The sequence below is a fragment of the Epinephelus lanceolatus genome, chromosome 5 (assembly GCF_041903045.1).
Source record: "Epinephelus lanceolatus isolate andai-2023 chromosome 5, ASM4190304v1, whole genome shotgun sequence".
Lineage (NCBI taxonomy): Eukaryota > Metazoa > Chordata > Actinopteri > Perciformes > Serranidae > Epinephelus > Epinephelus lanceolatus.
Genome location: NC_135738.1, coordinates 35,944,455 through 35,967,863, shown reverse-complemented (window position 1 = coordinate 35,967,863; position 23,409 = coordinate 35,944,455). Strand labels below are relative to the sequence as shown.

General features: G+C 41.0%; 1 protein-coding gene across 2 annotated transcripts in view; it reads left to right on the top strand.

Moving 5' to 3' along the window:
• Positions 1-16,386, top strand: part of wwp2 (WW domain containing E3 ubiquitin protein ligase 2) — a 71,427-nt gene extending 55,041 nt beyond the window's left edge. For both annotated transcript variants that reach the window (XM_078168170.1, XM_078168169.1), the window contains 9 exons: positions 559-647; positions 4,670-4,829; positions 9,067-9,200; positions 10,308-10,448; positions 10,584-10,704; positions 12,297-12,401; positions 12,548-12,644; positions 13,302-13,374; positions 15,551-16,386. In XM_078168170.1, coding sequence (XP_078024296.1) covers positions 559-647; positions 4,670-4,829; positions 9,067-9,200; positions 10,308-10,448; positions 10,584-10,704; positions 12,297-12,401; positions 12,548-12,644; positions 13,302-13,374; positions 15,551-15,650 — 1,020 coding nt within the window. In that variant the 3' untranslated portion in view covers positions 15,651-16,386. The remainder of the gene's footprint in view (positions 1-558; positions 648-4,669; positions 4,830-9,066; positions 9,201-10,307; positions 10,449-10,583; positions 10,705-12,296; positions 12,402-12,547; positions 12,645-13,301; positions 13,375-15,550) is intronic.
• The last annotated feature ends 7,023 nt before the right edge of the window (positions 16,387-23,409 follow it).

Sequence of the window (23,409 nt, the reverse complement as noted above, 5' to 3'; positions counted from 1 at the left end):
ACAAACATTAATAATAGTTAGCAGATAAAACGAATAAACAAGGCAAATCCAGTCACAGCAGCCGTGCACAGGTACGGTGTATGCAGGGGTGTCGCTAGGATTTGAGGACTTTCGGGGTTTAGGTCAGACATCAGTGGGGGGGGGGGGCTTTGGGGGATTCTCCCTTGGCACTTTTTTTTTTTTTTTTTTTTTTTTTTAGATAAATAAACAAAAATAACAAAACAAGAAACTTTGTATGCATTCTGGCAACGTCTTTACATTCAAAGTAAAACAGGAAAATAAGTTATTTTTATTATGAATTACAGAATAGTCGGTTGGCCAACCTGGCACCCTACTGTGGGCCAGATTTGGCCCATGGGTTCTAAGTGCAGTATCACTGACATGACAATGAAAAAATGACTACATCATTGCTCATGTTGGCTGTTGGGAAATTAAAGGTGAAAATAAATGTCTGATCCACTTTGTACTTGGCTCTGGTTTTCTATAAATCTCAAATATTGCGTGTTAAAAAGTAATTTATATATTTATTAATAGTATATTAATGTGTTTTGTGATCAGATCATGAATGTGAAGCCATACGACCTACGCCGCAGACTCTACATCATTATGAGAGGAGAGGAGGGGCTGGACTACGGAGGCATTGCCAGGTGAGAGCAACAACACAACAAACACACTCTTCTTCTTCTCCTGATGTTCTGTCATTTTGTGTGTGGTGCTACAGGGTTTTTTGTTATTTATCCCTCTGATTTTTTTTGATAATTTGTTTTTAAATGTTGGTGACAGTGATGGTGTGTTTTTCCTTTTTGTGCCTCTCCTTGAGCTTTGCACCAGCTTCCTCCTCCACTGGAATCAGCTTTTATGTTGGTGCTAACAGCAGCTTCAGGCAGGATTGAAACTATTTTTAAAAGACCATAAGGAGGCAGAGGGCATTATGGGGGTTTTGACTCAAGGTTGCTGCCTTTCTCTTCGCTGTAAAAACTTGTTTTTATGCAACTTATTTTGTTCTCTGAGGGTAGATTGGTGTGTCAGAGAGTTGCGTGCGTGTGACGATGAAGTTCTCACAGGTTGCCAGCAATCGCACAACACCTCCTACCCTCTTGCAACATTTCTGTCCTCCTTCCCTTACCCCACCGCTCCATCCACCCATCACATGTATCCATCCTGCCCCCTGCGTCCGCTTTGTTCCGGGTCTTCCTCTCTGTATATGTTGTTATTTTTCTGTTGGCGGTGTTCTCATTTTTTTCTGTTTGGTTTTGCATTTTGTCTCTGTCTCCGGTGTCACGTCAGTGGTTTTACCCTATGGTAGGTGACATCATGCTGTTCTACCACAGGGTAGAACCACGGACGGGATGTTGTGAGGTGTCTGCGTCCGTCCGTCCGTCCGTCAGTCCATATCCTCCCCCCTCCCATAAACCCCAAGGGGGAGGGCAGGGGCCTTGGGAGCGCTAGGTGCTGGTGCTACAGCTGGTGGTGGTGCTGCTGCTAGTGGGGCCCTCATTCTCTCTAACATGCATCCTTCCACAGTCTGTATGTGTCTATTTTATCCTGCCCTGTTGTATTTATCCTTCATGTTACATGTTTTGTCTCCATGTAATTTTATGTGTTAAATTTGGATTGTAGGATGAGTGAAAAGTTGGTGATGTATTATTTATTCTAATTTATACAACTATCCAGAGTAGGCTGATAAAATTCCTATATTTGACAGCTGGTTTACACTCAAGATGGCACACTAGATGAAGAGAAGATAGTCTCATTAAGTTGAAATTCTACATTTTGCTTCTTTTTCAAAGAAGCAGTTATGAAGATCATTACCTCTCTCATGTCTGTCTCTGTCCAAAGGTAGCAAAATCCGCCCACCAGGATCCCTAAAGCTCACTCATTAACACATAATATCTGGTTCATTTAATCTGAACAAAAATTTAAGTGTAAAAACAAAAATGTATGAGTTACACAGAGTTAGACACAGCATCAATCTGAAATCACCCGTTTACCTTTTTTTAAGGCTTAAAGTTGCACATAATTAAGGGCGTGGTCATTTTCAGTGACAGGCTGTCTGTGAGGCGTCACCACAGTCTGTGAGTCAGATCCACCCCTCGCTGTTTCACAGCTCCACCCTCTTGTCCAAATGTGGTCATTTCGGACTCCAAAAATCCAAGATGGTGACAGCCAAAAAATCTTGAAACCGTCATGATGACGTCACAGTGGGTACACTAATTATTTTATCCGGTCTATGATGGCAGCACTAGGGAAAAAATCGTAAGTGGTGTTTAAACAATGAGGGGAATTCAGAAAATAAACTCCAAGCTCACTGGAGTTTCACTTAAAGTTAGACCTTCCTCAGACTAAAAGACTTACTATAGTACTGTGATGTAATAAAACAGAGAGGCAGCAACTCCTCCCCCAAATCTTGTAGTCTTTCTTATAAATGATGCTCCTTTCATGCATCCTAAAATCACATGTCAAATCAACCTGGGACTAATTCAAGGATAACTGGATAATTCTTCAGCTCAGACCTCTGCGCTGGGGTGAGACCTGACACCACAGTGATTATAAATCCTGGTAAAAAAAAAACCTGGAAATATCGAGAAGAATGAGGCCTGTTGGTCAGTCGACTTCAATTCTCAGCTACACGTAGGCTATAATTCAAACATACAATGTGTGATTCCTGTGAAGAGTTTAAATTACTGTGTTGTTGTGTTGTATTGTGAGTTTTGTTACTGTGTTTTTTTATTATTTTCTATAAACTGTGCTTGTTGATAATGTTCTGTTTTTGGATTAAATGTACTGTTGTAACTGTTTTTGTCTTTCCTCCATCATGTGCTTGTCACTTACTTTTATCTGTCCTTGTTCCTGAGCTCAAAGTGTGTTTTATCACGTCCTCCTCTGAATCAGTTTTTTAATGAAAATTAATACACTGAACAAAATATATAAACGCAACACTTTTGTTTTTGCTCCCATTTTTCATGAGCTGAACTCAAAGATCTAAAACATTTTCTGTATACACAAAAGACCATTTCTCACAAATATTGTTCACAAATCTGTCTAAATCTGTGTTAGTGAGTACTTCTCCTTTGCCGAGATAATCCATCCCACCTCACAGGTGTGGCATATCAAGATGCTGATTAGACAGCATGAATATTGCACAGGTGTGCCTTAGGCTGGCCACAATAAAAGGCCACTCTAAAATGTTCAGTTTTATCACACAGCACAATGCCACAGATGTCGCAAGTTTTGAGGGAGTGTGCAATTGGCATGCTGACTGCAGGAATGTCCACCAGAGCTGAACTGAATGTTCATTTCTCTACCATAAGCCGTCTCCAAAGGCGTTTCAGACAATTTGGCAGTACATCCAACCGGCCTCACAACCGCAGACCACATGTAACCACACCAGCCCAGGACCTCCACATCCAGCATGTTCACCTCCAAGATCGTCTGAGACCAGCCACTCGGACAGCTGCTGCAACAATCGGTTTGCATAACCAAAGAATTTCTGCACAAACTGTCAGAAACCGTCTCAGGGAAGCTCATCTGCATGCTCGTCGTCCTCATCGGGGTCTCGACCTGACTGCAGTTCGTCGTCCTAACCGACTTGAGTGGGCTAATGCTCACATTCGATGGCGTCTGGCACGTTGGAGAGGTGTTCTCTTCACGGATGAATCCCGGTTTTCACTGTTCAGGGCAGATGGCAGACAGCGTGTGTGGCGTCATGTGGGTGAGCGGTTTGCTGATGTCAACGTTGTGGATCAAGTGGCCCATGGTGGCGGTGGGGTTATGTATGGGCAGGCGTATGTTATGGACAATGAACACAGGTGCATTTTATTGATGGCATTTTGAATGCACAGAGATACTGTGGCGAGATCCTGAGGCCCATTGTTGTGCCATTCATCCACGACCATCACCTCATGTTGCAGCATGATAATGCACGGCCCCATGTTGCAAGGATCTGTACACAATTCCTGGAAGCTGAAAACATCCCAGTTCTTGCATGGCCAGCATACTCACCGGACATGTCACCCATTGAGCATGTTTGGGATGCTCTGGATCGGCGTATACGACAGCGTGTTCCAGTTCCTGCCAATATTCAGCAACTTCGCACAGCCATTGAAGAGGAGTGGACTAACATGGTATATATATATATAAGGCAAATGGTGGTCCCACCAGATACTGACTGGTTTTCTGACCCCCCCAGACCCCCCCAGTAAAGCAAAACTGCACATTTCAGAGTGGCCTTTTATTGTGGCCAGCCTAAGGCACACCTGTGCAATATTCATGCTGTCTAATCAGCATCTTGATATGCCACACCTGTGAGGTGGGATGGATTATCTCGGCAAAGGAGAAGTGCTCACTAACACAGATTTAGACAGATTTGTGAACAGTATTTGTGAGAAATGGTCTTTTGTGTGTATAGAAAATGTTTTAGATCTTTGAGTTCAGTTCATGAAAAATGGGAGCAAAAACAAAAGTGTTGCGTTTATATTTTTGTTCAGTGTAGTTCTGACATGTTAAATTACAGAATCATCCAACATTATGCCCTTACATTTACATTTTTAAAAGGAAAAAGAACAAGTGTGTGCATTTATAGTAGTGCATCCCTGCTGTCATCTCTCAGGCCTCAAAGTATCGTGTCTTCTTCTCCTGCATTAATGTCTCATGTCCTCTCACTCTGCAGGGAGTGGTTCTTCCTGCTGTCTCACGAGGTGCTGAACCCCATGTACTGTTTGTTTGAATACGCTGGCAAGAACAACTACTGTCTGCAGATCAACCCAGCCTCCTCCATCAACCCCGACCACCTCACATACTTCCGCTTCATTGGACGCTTCATCGCCATGGTGAGCTTCACTTTAGAATAGTTTTAGTAAAATCATACTCGGGATTTGGCAAGCTCTTTAAAACTGAACTACAATTGGCAACACCTGTGTTTTGCTGTTTTTACTTTGACGCTGTTGTGCTTGCTTGCCAGTGTAGTTTTTTTTTGTGCTTTTGTAACAGAAAATGCTGCTTCAAACACATTTCTGCTGACATGTATTGTAAAATCTAGCTTTCAACAACATGTTTCATTTTCGCTGGTGGTTATTACACCTGAGCAGCCTACACAACTCAAAATCCATGTCTTTATTTCAACATTTAGTCAAGTGGACTCCTCCAAAAACATCAATTTGGGAAGTGTTACTGCCTGCAGAGGTGCCAACTGTAGCACTTTTTTATCAGAGCAGCTGTTTACTGTGCACCTTTCAGCCACTCTCCACCAACGTCCGTGTTAAGAATATGATAGCAGTTTAAATAACACAATACACAATAAAACCAAATATTGAGTTATGATGGAGGAGGATTTAACATATGAGAGAGCTGCCTGAGTCACAGAGCTGTTGTGTGTCTGTCAAAGGGTTTTGTTAAAGGGGACGTAATATGAACCGTTTTTAGTCATTTTAATCTGAATGCTCATTCAGTACAGTTTGACATTTTGACAAGATTTATTGGATCTCAAAAGTTAAATGTGTCTGACCTTTCATTTTGATGCCATTTACATGCACAGCAAAATTTGAAGCATAATGTGATGACAGCACTAATCCAAGTCATGTGGAGCCCATTTAAACAGCATATTCTCATCATATATAACTGATTTTGCTCAGTCCAACATATTGTAACATGTAACATATTTTAGTCACACTATAGAATTTTCTTTCATGTATTATCAGTGTTAATGTTACCACTGTGATGTCATCCATTGTTTTGTGGACTCCCATTCTGAAGCCTCAAGTTTGGCATTTTGGCCATCACCATCTTGGTTTTTTGGAGCCACAAGTGACCATATTTGGATGACAGGGTGGTGATGACCCTAACACTAGCTGCTAGCTTGGTTAGCATAGTCCATTTACAGCTATGGTTAACTTTTATAATACTAATGCTAATGCTAATTTTTGCTAGCAAAAGCAGGCTTCGAAGCATTATAAAGAAACATTTACTTACCAGAAAAACCTAATATCCCATTCCTTGTAGCGTCTTTTAGTTCAAACAAATGCTGAACGGGACTTTTTTAGTAGACCAAAATGTTACAAATAATTTTCATGAACTGAAACACTGAACACACTGAAATAGCGACAGCTATGTCCACACCATTAGTTGGGGGTTACGCCATGGTTATTTTACATGATCAACATTGACCAACCTTGGTAGCAACTTTCTAATAGATGGCACTCAAATGTCATGAATTGTCATGAATGTTGAAGTTGGCTTTAGAGACCAAAACTGTTTTCTTTTTTTGTTCCAGGCTGTAACAGCTGTAACACGTTTATTTCTGCTGTGAAGTTGGGCATTTTAACATGGAAGTCTGTGGGGATTGACTCTGTTTTTGAGCCAGCCTCTAGTGGCCATTCAGTGAAGTGCAGTATTTGGCTCCTCTACATTGGCTTCATTTTTTAGATCCAGAGGTTTCCGCTTGGTTTAAACCAACATTGTCTATCAGAGACTTGTCTGCATTTTGTGACACACTACCTGCAGTGCTTCATCATTCATATTGGACTGTGTAACTGGTGAGACTCTTCAGACACTGCAGCTTACAGGATGCTACAGCTGCAACTAACAGTTATTCCCATGGTTGACGTGTCGACTAATTGTTTTCTCAATCAGTTGTTTTATTTTTAAAATGTCAGAAAGTACTGAAAGAGTCCCATCACAAATTTAACTGTTGTTAAACTCTGTTCAGCTCTTGTTCTGTCAGAGTCCAAAACTGCAAGATATTAACTTTGCGTCATTAAAACAGAGCAACAACCAAATCTCACATAGGAAAAGCTGAAACTACAAATTACTTGACATAAAATGACTAAATCAGTTGATTGAATATCAAAATAGTTGCTAGATAATTGAAGGAGCTGCACGGAATCAGATAAATGTCCTCAAGTGATGTCACTTGAGTCAGCGTCAGTTAGTTCTGATGAATACAAGGTAGAAAATGAAAAAAGAATTGGAGGAAGAAGTGAGACCTCTGTAGCTCCTCATCTCTGCTGCAGGCAAACAGCAGTGCTACGCCAGCCTCTTATAGCCAAACACAACCGACTTGCTGACTGATCTGTCAGCAGTTAAGTTGTACTGTGGACTGTGCATCGTGGGTTTCTTTGACAAGAACAACGCATGGAATAAAATAGTTGGTGTCTGTGGTTCTAATACATTGATTTTGATCCTTTTTCCTAAACTGCCTATTGTGAGTCCGACAGTGTGATGGCAGTGCTATGTTAAATCTGTACTGACAAAACCATGAAACCAGTCATTTCAGGTTTGAGGTTGAATTCTGCACAGAAACTCTGATAATGTGCAGGAGGCATATTCACACTCCATTTAGTGGAAACAGAAATGTGATTAGAGATTCATGTTTTTATTAATTTTATGTGCATGTAAACAAGTTGTAGGACAGCTGGATCCAGAGATTTTTTTCCTTTTAACGATCATCACAGACAGAAACATTTTGTCCACACGTGTGCTTTTTTTTGGACATTTTGCCTTTATTTGACAGTGACAGTAGAGATACAGAAAGGGGTGCAACATGTAACAGAGGTCCCTGGCTGAAATTATTCCCTATATGATTTCATGTGACAATTACAACTGACTAATTTTTTTGTTATGAGGATGCACACAGTTGAATATTTTTTAACATTCAGTATCTTCACTGTATATAAATGATCTACAGTATGTACTATAATGTCTTTCTCTCTCTGGGATCAACTCCAAAAAGCTGTAGGTCCCAAAACCGACACCCCCACCCCTCCTTCCGTCTGCCACCCCACCCCTCACCCACACCATGACCTCACTGCCGCACCCAGCCCACACCCGCCAGCAGCTGCCTATATTTAGTCCTAAAATGCGCTTTTCTAACTTCCCTTATAAAGATGCTTGTCTGTACCAAGTCTCAACTACCAAACCCTTGTACTGCCTCATTTTCTTTCTCTCTTCTTTACCTTTTTTACTTTCCGTCTTTACTCTTCACTTTCCACTGACACTCTCCTCTGTCTATAAATCTTCCTGTCTAACTGTGTGTGTGTCGCTGGCTGTGAGACAGACACATGGTCAGTCAGGATACAGTAGGACAGAGCAGACTGACTGAGTCAGTCAGTGGGCGTCTGTGTTGTTCTTGGCTCATCATAGCCCTGAGCCCTCTGTGGTTTTTTAACATTAAACAGCTCCATCTGGCTAGAGTCTGCTCACTCTCTGTGAACACACAACAAAAGCAAAGATTATGACTCGGTTTGAAGCAGTTTGAATGTATTTGTGTTAAGTGCACACGAGGATTTCAGTTAGCTTAGTGTTTTGTTTCTGAATCTTAATTTAAGTGACTCCTCATAGCTCTCACCATGAAAATAAGGATAAAGGGTACAGAATGTGTCACCAGAATAATGTTACAGTCAAATGTTCACATGGCAGCAGCTCCAATGTCAGTCCCCTCTGGACCAATCAGAAACAAATATATGCGTCACATATATGCGTCACTCTCTGCAGCTGTGGTTATAGAAACATGCACAAATTGAGCCTTTGTGTGGTTTTGTCATATATATATATATATATATATATGTATGTATATATATATGTGTATATATGTGTGTGTATATATATATATATATATATATATATATATATATATATAAGCAGGTGTGGAGTGTTCGATGCTAAATGATTTCAGCAGATGAAGTGGGCAGGATTAAATCAGGCTGTCGTGATTCCAGAATAAAAGCCCCATTCATGTTTCCTGTAAAAGTGACTGGCTGTTAAAACATTTCTAACACCTGAATGGGCATGGAACAATCCCCAGTGAATCATGACTGCAAACACTGAGCGACTGAGATAAAAATATTTATAATTTGTCAAGAACAAATTTGAACCACATGTCACCAATAGCCATACAATAACGGTATAATATCACAGCAGTTACAGCAGTGGAAAAATACTCCCCCCACTTCTCTACTTCAAAGATTAAAGCTGCCAGATCATAACGTTTTGTGAACTGATGCTGTGTTTTTATGTGTATCTTTTTGGATTTGAGCAGTGAGTTGTTTCTAATGTAACAAATCCTCCTCGCAGGCTTTGTATCATGGAAAGTTCATCGACACCGGCTTCACGCTGCCATTCTACAAGCGAATGCTCGACAAGAAACCCACGCTGAAAGACCTGGAGTCCATAGACCCTGAGTTTTATAACTCCATCATGTGGGTCAAGTAAGTAATGCAGGGTGGGTTACCTGTTTGTGTGTTGTTATTATTTTATGCTCACAAGGGTAGAAAGTGGAGGGAAATTATTAGTAATAGCATTTTTCCAGGCCTTTCCTTCTCCTTCTTTTTTATAACTTTTTATTTGTTTTGTAATTGAAAGAAAGAACTGAACAAGAACAACCCAGGTGTGAAATCAGTCATGTTGAAAACAGAAGAAGAAAAAAACTTTTTATTAATCACCACATAAAATCGAAACGTTGTTTAAATTTAGGTCTCTCCAAAATATGATTTCTAAGGATTACTAACCATGGAAAACATAATAGGTTGAGTTTTAAATGATAGCCTGATTTTCTCCAGGGTTCCTGCAGCTTAATTATTAATGCCACTGCAAATGAAATTTAAGAACTGTGAAATACCTGGCATTGGCTGACGAGTTTTCCTGGCGGTTTTGGGTTTCTCACTCTGCATGGTGGATTCCACAGCCTTGAATCTCATTGTGCAGAGTTTTAAAAACGTATTACATTAAGTAAACTGAGCCTTGTATGCTTTGCCATGTACCGGCTTCAGCCTTGCCATGAAATCTTGGTTAAATAGCCAATTTACGCTGAATTTGCACCTCCCTATGTCATCCAAGGCAAAGTGACAGCTACCTAATAGACAGTGGATCCTCTGCTCATCTGAGCATCCCAACCGGAAACAAAATGCAACCATTTTTGGGACCACTATCCTGAACTTTTGTGACGGCAATGTGAGAGGCATTCAGTAAATTGCGTAAGAAAAATAGGGGTTACAAATTGTTTTGAGATTATCCAATGCAACGTCACAAAAAAAAAACTGATTCATAAAATCCTACATCCCATGTCTGATCATTTTTAAGACTACTTTAAGACTACTTTAAGACATTTTGATACTACTTAAGGCCTTTTTTTTTTTTTTTTTTAAGACTTCTTAAGGATCCACAGGAACCCTGTTCTCAGTCCCAGGGGATTTAACATACTCTATCCCTAAAGGCAGAGTAGCAGGTGGTTTTCAGTTTAAAAGAATCATCCTTCTTGCAAAAAGTGTATCTGTAGCAAAGGCCTTAAATGTAGGTTGTTTTTTGTGTTTGTCCAGAGAGAACAACCTGGAGGAGTGTGGCGTAGAGCTGTATTTTGCACAGGACATGGAGATCCTCGGGAAGGTTTCCACTCACCAGCTGAAAGACGACGGAGAGAACGAGCTGGTCACAGAGGAAAACAAGGAAGAGTACATCAGGTATGTTAACATCAGCAGTAATAGATACCACAGCTCCAGAGACAAAAATCCAAACTTCATCAATAAAAAGTCCAAGTGATGTCCGCGCTGGAGATGCAACCATAAAAACCAACCAACCGCTCTTCCTTCCTTCAGCCTGCTGACAGACTGGAGATTCACTCGTGGAGTGGAGGAGCAGACCAAAGCCTTCCTGGACGGCTTCAACGAAGTGGTCCCTCTGGAGTGGCTTCGCTACTTTGACGAGAAGGAGCTGGAGGTGAGGAGGAGCAGGAGGGCTGTAGGAAGAGGTAGCAGGTTCATCAGTATTCAAAAGTAATAAAACAACATCCTTTAAAAGTCAGAAGAATTGTAATGAACCAAAGTTTCCGTCATATTTCATACAAAGCAGTGATAGGTCATAGACTGTATATTGTCAGAAATGCTTGCTGTGTTCAGTGAGAAAGAAGCCATTTTGTTATTTTTGTTTCCTTATTTCACAGGTTAAATTGGTCTTAAACATAGATGAAAAATAAAGCACCTATTGTGGTGTGGTGGTACTTCAAACATCTCTTTGTGTATGGGAGAAATGATAGCAGTATTCCTTAATTTATATTTATATTTTATATGATACAAAAAGCCGCAGTACAATGTATGTTAGGAAAAAAGATTTGAAAGATGAGCTTTAACTCTTAAAAAGTCTTAGTTGAGGGTGCTTGAACTACGTGCAGCATCATACACTGATCAGCCACAACATTTAAACCACTGTCAGGCAAAGTGAATAACACTGATCGTCTCATTACAATGTTATGTTGTGCTGGGAAACCTTAGAACCTGGCATTCATGTGGATGTCACTGGACACACACCAACCACCCAAACACTGTTACAGACCATTTAAATCCCCTCATGGCAAAGGCACTGTCTAATGGCAGTGCCCCCCCAGCAGGACAGTGCGCCATGCCACACCACACCACAAAAACTGCTCAGGAATGAACCCCAGGAATGTGACAAAGAGCTCAAGGCATCAATCTGGCTTCCAAATTCCCCACATCCCAATCTGATTGAGCAGCCATGGGACGTGCCAATACCCCAGACGTCCTGTGTCCATGCCTCGATGGGTCACAGCGAAGTCTGACCCACAGTGGGGCCTGTGGTGTCTGGCACCAGGGCCTTGGCAGTGCATCCTTTGAGTCCTGTGGGTTGTGAGGTAGGGTACTGGCACTTCCCACAGATGCTGGATCAGATTAGGATCTGGGAAATTAGGAAGGCAAGTTGACGCCTTGAGTTCTTTGTCAAGTTGCTCGGGCCATTTGTGGGCAGTGTGGCATGGTGCATTGTCCTGCTGGGGGGTCACTGCCATGAGGGGTTGTACTTGGTCTGTAACAGTATTGAACATTGTATTGGAATGAGATGATCAGAGTTAATAACTTCATCTGTCAGTCGTTTTAATGTTGTGGCTGACTGGTGTATATTTATAAAACACTGAGGAGGTGAGAAAGAGTGAGAGCAAGAATAAAGGATGTTAACACTAATTTTCTACTGCGTGTACTGAGAATCCTTTTCTTGTTTTTTTGTTAGTGATGCTGGTTTAGTTTATGAATAGTTCCTGATCCTGACTGATGAACAGTTTGACTCCTGCTGCGATTGAGCTCTGTCCCAGCAGAAAGTCAGTCTAATATACACAGGGAATTAAATTAGCCTGAAGCAGAGATAGGACATACTGTGAATGTCCTGTGTTGTCCTCTTCCTACTGAGTCAGACAAACACTAAGAATAAAGGACACAACACTGCACACAGTTTCCCCTCAGGCATCAATTAAGTATTTCTGATTCTGTTGGAGTGGACTTTAAACATCATTTTCTTTGTTGCAGCTGATGCTGTGTGGGATGCAGGAGATCGACTTGGCCGACTGGCAGAAGAACACCATCTATAGACACTACACCAAGAACAGCAAGCAGATCCACTGGTTCTGGCAGGTGCGGACACACTGTGGTTCAGTTAGACGTTACAGAAGCCTGGATCTAAACACATACACGTCTCCTGTGATAAAGTATATGCATTACAACATATTTTGGCGCTGATGTGAGTGTGTCCAGTGAGTAACGGAGTTGTGTTCCTGCAGGTGGTGAAAGAGATGGACAACGAGAAGAGAATCCGTCTGCTTCAGTTTGTAACGGGAACCTGTCGGCTGCCTGTCGGAGGCTTCGCTGAGCTCATAGGTACACAACACTGATTCACACAGTGTCACAACCATGAATGGCTAAGTGTCATTTTCCTTTAGAAAGGGTTGTGACATAAGGATATTTGGTGTAAGTGATGATGTCTATCCACTGTGTATTTGTTGAGATTCCATTTTTCCGGGGATTCTATGGAGAAATCGTATACATCATTTTAGGTAGTTTTTCCACAGGATGGCATTGGTCTTTATGGCACACTGGTGAGTGTGAAACCACTCTGCTGCTCTCACTTTCTCTTCTCTAACAGAAATCATCAGTGTTGAGCTACTGTGAGTGCAGTTCACCACCTCCGGCAGATTTTTTTTACATTAATGGTATCCCAGCCTTTCCTACAGGCTTTTATTGTGGAAAAACCTACTGGACATTTCATTAACAGCAGCTTTCTGATTCCAGCTTCTTAACTGTGAATATTTTGTGGTTTCTTTCCTCCTCTATGACACTAAACTGAATGTCTTGGGGTTGTGGACAAAACAAGACATTTGAGGACGTCATATTGGGCTTTGGGAAACACTGATATACATTTTTCACGGTTTTGTAACTTTTCTTGGCCAAACAATCAATCAAGAAAATATTTAACCGTGAAAATAATCGTAGTTGCAGCCCTAATATTTGATGAAGTTATTCTTTCTTCCCATGCAGGAAGTAACGGTCCCCAGAAGTTCTGCATAGACAAGGTGGGGAAGGAGACTTGGCTTCCAAGAAGCCACACATGGTGAGCTGATGCCTTATCTGTTAACATGGGAAACATGTAGCAAGATAATCTAAGCTCAGAGGTTTACTGACCGAAGACTGCAGTGGGAAGGGAAGATGATGCGATTAAAAGCTCCAAAAAGATAGCAAGTGCATCTTTAAGCTTAGATCATTTTGTACTGGATTACATGCAGCTGCATTGTTTCTAGTGAATCCCTCTTGTATAGGTAGGCCATTTAATGGTCCAATGTGCAGTATTAGCAGGACATATTGGCAGAAATAGAATACAAAATTCATAACTATGTTTTTACTAGTGTATAATCACCTGAAAATAAGAATCATTGTGTTTTGATTACCTTAGAATGAGCCTTTTTTATCGACATACAGAGCAGGTCCTCCTCCATGGAGTCTGCCAGGTTGTTTCTACGGAAGCCCAGAACAGACAAACCAAACACTGGCTCTAGATAGGGCCATTTGCATTTTTGCACCAACCAAAGTACTTCCTCTACACCCATGGAATACGGGAGAAGTTTCATTTGGTTGCAATCTGTAGCTTCACCACTAGAAGCCACTAAATCCTACACACTGGACCTTCAAACCAGAGCTGGAATGGCGGACTCCGCCACTAAAAATGAAGCTACTACATGGGGAGGTAATTATTGTAAATACAGTGACAGGCCAATGTTTGAAAAACTGGTTTAATTTAATTAAATCTTGAGGATTATAACTTTAAACCCATGGTGATTAAAGAAGTAAAGATTAAAATGCATTTATTCACTACACTTGTGTGGAGTCTGATCACAGTGAGGGAGTGTTTGGGAGCTCCCTTCGTATCAGGCAGAGATGGGACCAAGTCACACGTGCAAGTCTCAAGTAAGTCTCAAGTCTTAACCTTCAAGTCTCAAGTAAGTCCCAAGTCATTTTTTCTTGGGCAAGTCAAGTCAAGTCACAGGTCATGTCAAGTCAAGTCCAAGTCAAGTCACCTTATTATTGCAATTTTACCTGCAGCATCTGATCTTAATAAAGTGAAAAGACAAGATATAAGTAACTGTCAGTAAACATTGACTTCATCGCTGCAGTGTTTACTTTGCAGGGACGACCCCCATGCGTGCGCGCACGCGCGCACACACACACACACACACACACACACACACACACACTAACCAAGGCAGCGGCCAAAATCACCCATTTAGCTCATTTAACCCTGTGTTGCTCGTTCATAAAACGTACAGCCGGTCTTGTGATGAACCGGTCGGAATGTTCGCTCACGTTTTCTGGGGTTGTTTAAAAAACAAGTTCCACCAAACCGACCCCCCCACCCCACCCCACCCCCGTATCGTATCAAGCTAACGTTAGCTAACTACCGACTATCCAGATAATATTAGCAAATTGACAAGCACTTACTGGACAGAATGGCTCTTCAAATGACGAACAAAGTTTGAAGTTGTCGCCTGGCTGTCCGAGATGTTTATGCCGCATGTCTTGCACTGTGCTGTTCGTCTTTTGCCGTAATAATGGTAATTCCGAAAGCCGAAGACAATGACTCTCGGTACCCCTCCCGCTGACATGTTGATGCCTATCTGATATAAGAGGGCCTGTTTCTCCAATAAACACGTAAGGTACGTAGAGAGGGAATGACTGATTGACAGGGTAGTGATCCAATCATGACAACGCCATTCTCAGCCTGCGCTCCTATCGGGTAATCGACATTATTTTTTAAATTAATTTATTCATTTTATATTCTAACCAAAAACATGATGTGAATAACACTCAAGTCATTCAAGTCATCGTGTCTCAAGTCAAGTCAAGTCTCGAGTCTTTGACTTCCAAGTCCGAGTCAAGTCTCAAGTCTTTTATTTTTTGTCAGGTCAAGTCACAAGTCATCAAAACAGCGACTCGAGTCCCCATCTCTGGTATCAGGTCACTTTTTGTGTAGGATTGTGAGACAGCAGAGACGTCCAGAGTTCAGACAGAATCAAAGTGCTTGGTATCAGTCATGAAAAGTGAACCCTGACAGGAACATACCTGCTAATGTCAAACCAATATCCTGAACAACCCAGTATCCCCAACACTGCTGTGCTGTGTCTGAGTCAGGCCTGTTGCCAGACAGACCTGTGGTTATTCCACTCTGTGAATCCACAAAGAGGAATGACTAATAGTGACCTGCCTGTCTCCTCCTGTTTGTCTCTTCCTCACAGCTTCAACCGTCTGGACCTGCCGCCCTACAGAAGCCTGGAGCAGCTCCGAGAGAAACTCCTGTTCGCCATTGAGGAGACGGAGGGATTTGGACAGGAGTGATGCAGGAAACGGATGCGAGACAGCTAAAAGAGAACACTTAATTCAATGGGATAGTTTTTTGTTATTAATATATATAATTTTGCATTTGTTAATCACAGGGCTGAGAAATCACCTGTCATCTTTAGCCCCTCACCTGGAGGGGATCATGTTTGTGAACTGAATCATGGCATAAAGGCGGAGCTGGGAGATGGAGACACAAGAACATAGAGGAAAAGTGTGAATGCTTTCTTGTGTGTATGTGTGTGGTTGCTCACATTAATGCCATTGTGTATATGCATATAAATGGTGTGTATGTCTACGTGGGTTGGACAGGATGGCACATACAGAGAATTATATTTGACTAGAGTCTCACCCCCACATATACACCTACTCACTGCTTAGAAACGCACCGAACCCAGACAACAGGATAGTTTTAATGTCAGCAGCGACTCACAACAGCACAGCTACCCGCAAAATGCAGTATAACATATCTACCAGAGAGAAATACATTTTTTAACATTTTAAGGTGATGAAAGAGAGAGAGAGAGCTGGAGAGTGTGAGAGACATAGAGGCAGCGTGTGAGTGCATGTGTGTGTCCATATACGAGAGACAGAGAGCTGTTATCATGACCTAGTGCGCCTCTGTTACAGAGGCTAGAGAGATGAGATGTGATCTTATTTTTTATTTTTCTGTTACTTGTGAAATTCAGCATTTTTCTTCTGTACATAACTAAAATAAATGAGATTTCAATCTTGAGCTGTACTGATGCTTTCTTTAAAGAGACAGTTTGATATGATATATACAGGGTTTGTATAAAACAGAATAAGGTGTGCCGTCTGAACTCTGATGGAGTTCATCCACCAAAAGAGCGAAAAACAAAGCATAGGCAAAAGAATGACCTCACAAAATGTTTATTGTTAATGTCATACTATCATCAGAATCAGAAATACTTTATTGATCCCTGTGGGGACATTGTGGTTCGTTACAGTTGCTCTGATAACAAGTACAGAGAATTATAGAAGTAGAAATAGGACATTGTGCAATATTCTACAAAGTTAACATTTGTATGTAAAATATAAAATATGTTTAATGTGCTGAGGATGTAAAGTGTGTAAAAAAATATGCAACTTATGCCACAATACAATGTATAAAACTAGTATGTAAAGTTAGAAATATAAAATATGTGTATAATGCGACAATGTACAACACAGTATATACACACGGAATAAGAATAAAATGTGCAACATGTAAAATATGCATTCAGGAGTAGTAAGAAAAGGAAGGATGTTGCACAGTTGAATCATTGCACAGAATATTGCTGTAGTTTAATTATTGCATCAGTTATTGCACAGTTAAGCCAGGCTCAACAGAATGAATATGTAGTTGGTGTGAGTGCAATGAGCAGTAATCACAACCCCATTCATTCCCATTACATTTTCAATTTACACCCTCTGCAACCCAACTGTGAAGGGGGATCTGAGTGAAATCCCCAACCCCCTCCCCCCTCAGCATACACAGTTACATTGGATGAATTCTGGTCAACAAAGGATAATTTGTAGAATTTGAATATGATAGATTGAGAGTCTGGTTTGGAGGATTTATATCCTATACCAGAAAATTTTCAGTAACTTTTCAATAAATATAAATAAGTGTATTTTTAGAAACTTCACTAAACTGACCTTTTAAGAGCATTTTAAAACATCTTAATCGAAGTTAAGGGGTTCTCAAAGTTCTCATAACTCAGTGTCATTTTGAAAGGCAGCTCTGAGACTAAGGTACAGTTGAACTTTGAGCTAAATGCTAATGTAAGCATACTAAAATTCTCACAATGACAATGTAACGACAGGACAGCGGTAAGAGGAAAGGAGGGGGGCTGGCTGTGTTTGTGAATGACAGATGGTGTAACTCTGGGCACATCATTATCAAGGAACAGCATTGCTGCAGGGACATTGAGCTGCTTGTCCTTCACTACCTGTCAGGTGAGAGATCAGCTGAGGAGGATAAAGACGAGGAAGGCTGCGGGTCCAGATGGCATCAGCTCCAGGCTCCTGAAGTCCTGCGCAGACCAACTGTGCGGGATAGTTGAAACCATCTTCAGCCTGAGCCTGAGGCTGGGGAGAGTAGCACAGCTGTGGAAGACATCCTGCGTGGTACCTGTGCCCAAGACTCTGCATCCCAAGGACTTCAGCAGCTTCAGACTGGTGGCATTAACATCACACCTCATGAAGACTCTGGAGCGCCTGGTCCTGTCTCATCTCCGCCCTGCAGTAGGCCCTTCAATGGACCCGCTACAGTTTGCCTACCAGCCTGGCATTGGGGTGGACGACGCCGTCATCTTCCTCCTGCATAGAGCTCTTTCTCTCCTGGAGAAGCCTGGAAGCTCTGTGAGAATCACGTTCTTTGATTTCTCCAGCGCTTTCAACACCATACAGCCTGCGCTTCTGAGGGACAAACTGGAGCACATAGGGGTGGCTAATCACCTCACATCCTGGATCCTGGACTACTTCACGGACCGGCCGCAGTATGGCAGGACCCAGGATTGTGTATCGGACTTGGTTGTCTGCAGGACGGGGGCCCCGCAGGGGACAGTGCTGGCACCGTTCCTCTTCACCCTCTACACTGCAGACTTTTCATACCACACCCCCACCTGTCATCTGCAGAAGTTCTCTGACGACTCTGCCATCGTCGGCCTCATCACAGATGGGGATGACAGGGAGTACAGAGAACTGAACCAGGACTTTGTTGACTGGTGCCTGAGGAACCACCTTCAGATCAACGCTGGGAAAACCAAAGAGCTGATGGTGGATTTCCGCAGGCGCAGACTCCTCCCCCCAACACCGGTGAACATCCAGGGAAAGGACATTGAGATGGTGACATGTTATAAGTACCTGGGTGTTCATCTTAACAATAAACTGGACTGGACAGATCACATAACAGCACTGTACAGGAAAGGCCAAAGCAGACTCTACCTGCTGAGGCGGCTCAGGTCTTTTGGAGTGCAGGGGGCGCTCCTGAAGACCTTCTTTGACACTGTGGTGGCATCAGCCATCTTTTACGGAGTGGTCTGCTGGGGCAGCAGCATCTCGGCTACAGAAAGGAAGAGACTGGACAAGCTGATCAAGAAGGCCAGCTCTGTCCTGGGATGCTCTCTGGACTCTGTGCAGGTAGTGGGAGAAAGGAGGATGACAGCCAAGCCGTCATCTCTGAGGACTAATAACTCCCATCCTCTGCAGGAGGAGATAAAAACTCTGGAGAGCTTCTTCAGCGATAGACTGATTCACCCAAAGTGTGTGAAGGAACGCTATCGCAGGTCCTTCCTGCCTGCTGCTGTCAGACTACTAACCAGCACTGCTGATAATCAGCTGCACCATGGACACTTTAGGGACACTTTATGGACACCACAGCTGTCTGCTGTTTTGCACATACAGTCACTTGCACTAGATGTGCTCCCTTTATCCACTGCTCATTTTTTGCTAATTTTCATTCACTGCTGCTCATTATTATCCACTTCCTATTATTTTCATTATTATTATTATTATTATTATTATTATTATTATCATTATTATTATTGTTATTGTTATTTATTGCCATCTCTTGTATTTCTGTACTTATTTGCATGCCTAGTTATTTAAGTTTTTTAAGTTTAATTTTGAAATCTTTAATCTGACTCTTTCCCCTTGACTGCTGTAACACTGGAATTTCTCAATTATGGGATCAATAAAGGTCTATCTTATCTTATCTTATCTTATCTTATCTTAAACATGACGTGAACAGCACACTGTATTCCAAATCTGTTAAGAGTGAATAGGTTCAGTGTGGAATTGAGACATAGAGTTGTAGAGTAGATTATAGGATAGATTTGGTTTCAGTGAAGCTATCTTTGCATTCATGCTGCATTGTTATTGATCCATAAATAGATTTTTTTTAGCCCCTGAAAATTTGGTTTCAAAGCTCAAGCATTTCCCTTAACATGGAATATTCACTATTAAACATGCATCAAATAAAGTCTGGAGAATTAAACATTAGGTTTTATTTATTTAGAATTTAAGCAACTATGTATTGTATTTGAGCATCATTTTGGAGAGACTTTCATAGTTGCCACACATTTAACCTGCCTTTGAGCACCACAAGCTGAGTGCTATCGTTCCATTATATTTGAGAGAAGGCAGACATCTCTACGGCTGATATCTCCAACACTCGGCAACTCACACCAAAACAATCTAACTTAATAAATAGCGCGACAGGTTAGAGGAAAAATTTATGTTTTTTATTTTGGGGTGAACTGTTCCTTTAACTGGAATAATCTGAATCTAAAGACCCAGATCTAGCTGAGCATTTGTGTGTCAGATACAGTTGAACTGAACAGAAATGCAGGATGGATGGTTGAAAATGTTAAAACATTCCTTAATAAATAATGTCTACTTAACTTATCATATGCTGAGTATAAATAGCGGTGGCTCCCAGCCTGGGGGTTTGGCCCCATGCAGGGGGTCCCAGGATTAATCTGAGGGATCACAAGAAATCTTCTATTCAAAATTATCTGGGTTTCTAAAAATGCTTTAATTAAAACAATCCAAGAAAGAAAAGTCAATCTTTGTTTGAGCTGCTCACAACTCATGTCCACACTGTGGCTATAACCTGTGATGAGGGGTCTCAAGTACACACTGATTTATTTTGAGGGTCAGATCAAAAAAGTTGAGAAGCAATGACACAGTGTGAAATAGAGGAGATTTGCTCAACTCATGACTACATAATTGCATGGAGTAAAAAAAAAAACAAGTTCTTCCGTGTGCTACTGTTGTACATTACTTAAATAACTGACTTCTTTCACAGCCTTTCTGTTGCAGTTGTACATGATCTGCATCTTTCTGCCTCATTTATAGACAATTGTTTACAGACAATAGAGTTTTAAATCTTGATCTTAAAAGAATTATAAAGCTGATCTGAGGAATGTTGACGTGTGTTTTTCCGCTGCCTTTGGAACGACAAGCTAATAATGGGTTCGTAGTCGAATCGGTCACACTGGTAAGCACTGATAGAAGGGGAATGATCGTAACATGGATAAAGCTGTGCCAAAACCAGCAGCTTTTTCCACACATCTGGGCAGGTTTTGTGGTTTGGCCGGCAGGATCGCAGTAATTGAAAATGTAGATTTGGATGTGACCATACAAACAAACTTTTCGTGTATCTCCACTGTTAGTCTCCCATTGGCTGTCCAGTTTACAGCTTCAGGCATAACGGTGGAGTCACAGATTACAGTCTCTGAACTTGAATGCATCTGGGAGGTTCAGTGACTTTGAGCAAAGACGACAGATGTGCCTAGTCACTAACTCTGTGAAGTGGAATCATTATTCTCTCTTCTTTAAATCTGCCGTAAAAAAAGATGGAACAACCTATGGAATATTTAGTGTCTATCACATTTTTATTATTACTTTAATGCCACAAGGTGAATATTTTCTAACTGTGAGAATGCACACACAGTGAGGTGCAGATAAGCGTCTGAAAGTGTATACCTGTGGCTCCATGAACCAGATGGTGTTCTCCCTCACCAGCAGCTCTCTAATAAGGCAGTCTCCTCCATCGCCATACAGAGTGTAAGCAGAGCACAGGGGGATCCTGAAGTGTGGGGAATACAGAGAAGCAAAGAGGTCCCTCCACATGAACCTCTGACAGATGGGGACCGCGTTGGGATCTGCCTCTTTGGCCAGCGTTGGCTCAGTGTAGAAGAAATGACGACTGGAGCAAAATCTGTTTCCACGTTTTCCTTTTGCGTAAGAGATGCAAGTGAATTGAATGAACACAAAGAGGCTCAGTGTTCTCGTGCTGGCCGTTACAGCAGAGGCTGCAGCCAAACAGCAGCACTGCTGTGTTTGCAAAACGCTGTGACAAATTTGACCAAAGGGAATCAGTGTGTGCCAGTCAGTGTTTGACCTGCATGTTTGGGACTGCATATCAAGGAGAGATGGTCAGGTTAGAGCAAGCATCACATGACCTGAGGTGAACCCTTAGTGATACCCACACATCTGTTAGCTTTTCTTCATCTGCTACAATGCTGCTATTTGATTTGTTGAACAAACACAACAAAAACAGACACTCAGTAATCATTCTGCTCCCCCATTTGGTAGAGCACATCAGTCACTATATCTTAATGAAAAATGTGCTGAACTTGACTCAACCTGATTGAGCTATCTCTACCATTCGGTTTAGGTGTATTTCGCTAAAAAAGATCCACTAGATGTCACTGTGTCTTTAAATAGTCTGCCTTTTCAGTTCATCTGCTGCAGGAAGTTAATAACAAATAAAATCCTTCCAGACATGAGGGCTCTGTGTGGTGGGATTTTCAAAGGTGGGCGTGTTTTTTCAACATGTTATAATTTCAGAGGTCTAACTGAACACATTTATGTAACTTTAGACAAAATAAAAGTCTAATAAAGGTCAAATAATTTTTTTAAAGCATGTTCTAAAACAGTTCATTTGTCCTTTTATGGCAAAGGTAGTGAAGCTAAGGTAGTGTAATTAAAACTGCCTATTTGCTATGAAAAAATTATTCTGATCATTCATTGTTGCTAAATGGTACTATATTTAATGTTACCCATTATGTATATGCTGAAACAGTTTCATAAGTATGATTTTTTAATGTCTAAAGCCATGCTTAAGAAAATGGTTGAATTTGCCGTTTATGTAGTGATGCTAAGATAATGAATATACATATTTCATAAAATAAAAAAGATGAATATTCCCTGTTGTTAATGCCATAAATTTAATGTGGTTCCATTATATATTTGATGAAAAAAATCAATAGGATTTTTTTTTTACCATTTCTGAGATGTTTTCAAAGCACTGTAATGATAAATATCCAGAATAAATATGTGGAAATAGTGCTAGTACTAGTAATAATACTAATTCCATGGTAACACACTGATGTATGATGGTATATTAACAAATTACTAGCATTATAACAATATATGGTTTGCAATTTTGATTTTTTTTTCTTTCTGTAAGAATACCATGAAGTGACTCCTCAGCTGTTTGAAAGAGGCCTATATTTAAAAAATCTATGGGGTCTGTTAGTTATTTTTGGCCCAAGGAAATAAAAAAATGCAAAGAAAAATGTTCTCTATTGATTTTTACTTAGTGTGGACCTTAAAGGAATATTCAAATATACACATTCATTTCTGGTGGGACATTGTAGTTAAAATGAATGAAAAACCTCTTACATAATGAAGTCTGAATCTGTCAGGACAGTAACTAAAGTATAAAAAGTATTTCTATTTGTTTTCATGAAAAGACGCGCAGGGTAGAAGAAAGTACAAACATTTCGGACAAATGAACAGATGCGTGTGTGTCTGTAGAGCTAAATATAACATGTCAGAAGAAATCCACAAGTCAGGTAACATTTCACAGGTGACAGAGTCTGTGGCTGAGTATATGTAGAAGTAAACACTGCTGCTACAGCTACTATTACTCCTCTTAATATTAATAACAAACTGCTACCACCATCAATTGTATTACTTATACTGATTGTGTAGAATATCTCAGTTAACTCAAATACTGTACCTAAGAACAATTTTGAGTTGAGACTCTACTGCTTGTGTTCCCATTTTATTCTGCGGCAATATTTCAGGTGAAAATGTCTTAGTTTCTGCTGCACTCCATTTCTTAGGCAGCTACTATGCTTATTAAGGTTTTAGATACAAAACATGAGGTAAGTGTTTAAAACATGATGCACTATCATGGACTACAGCAACCAACGGTATATAAAGTGGTTACAATTAGGTC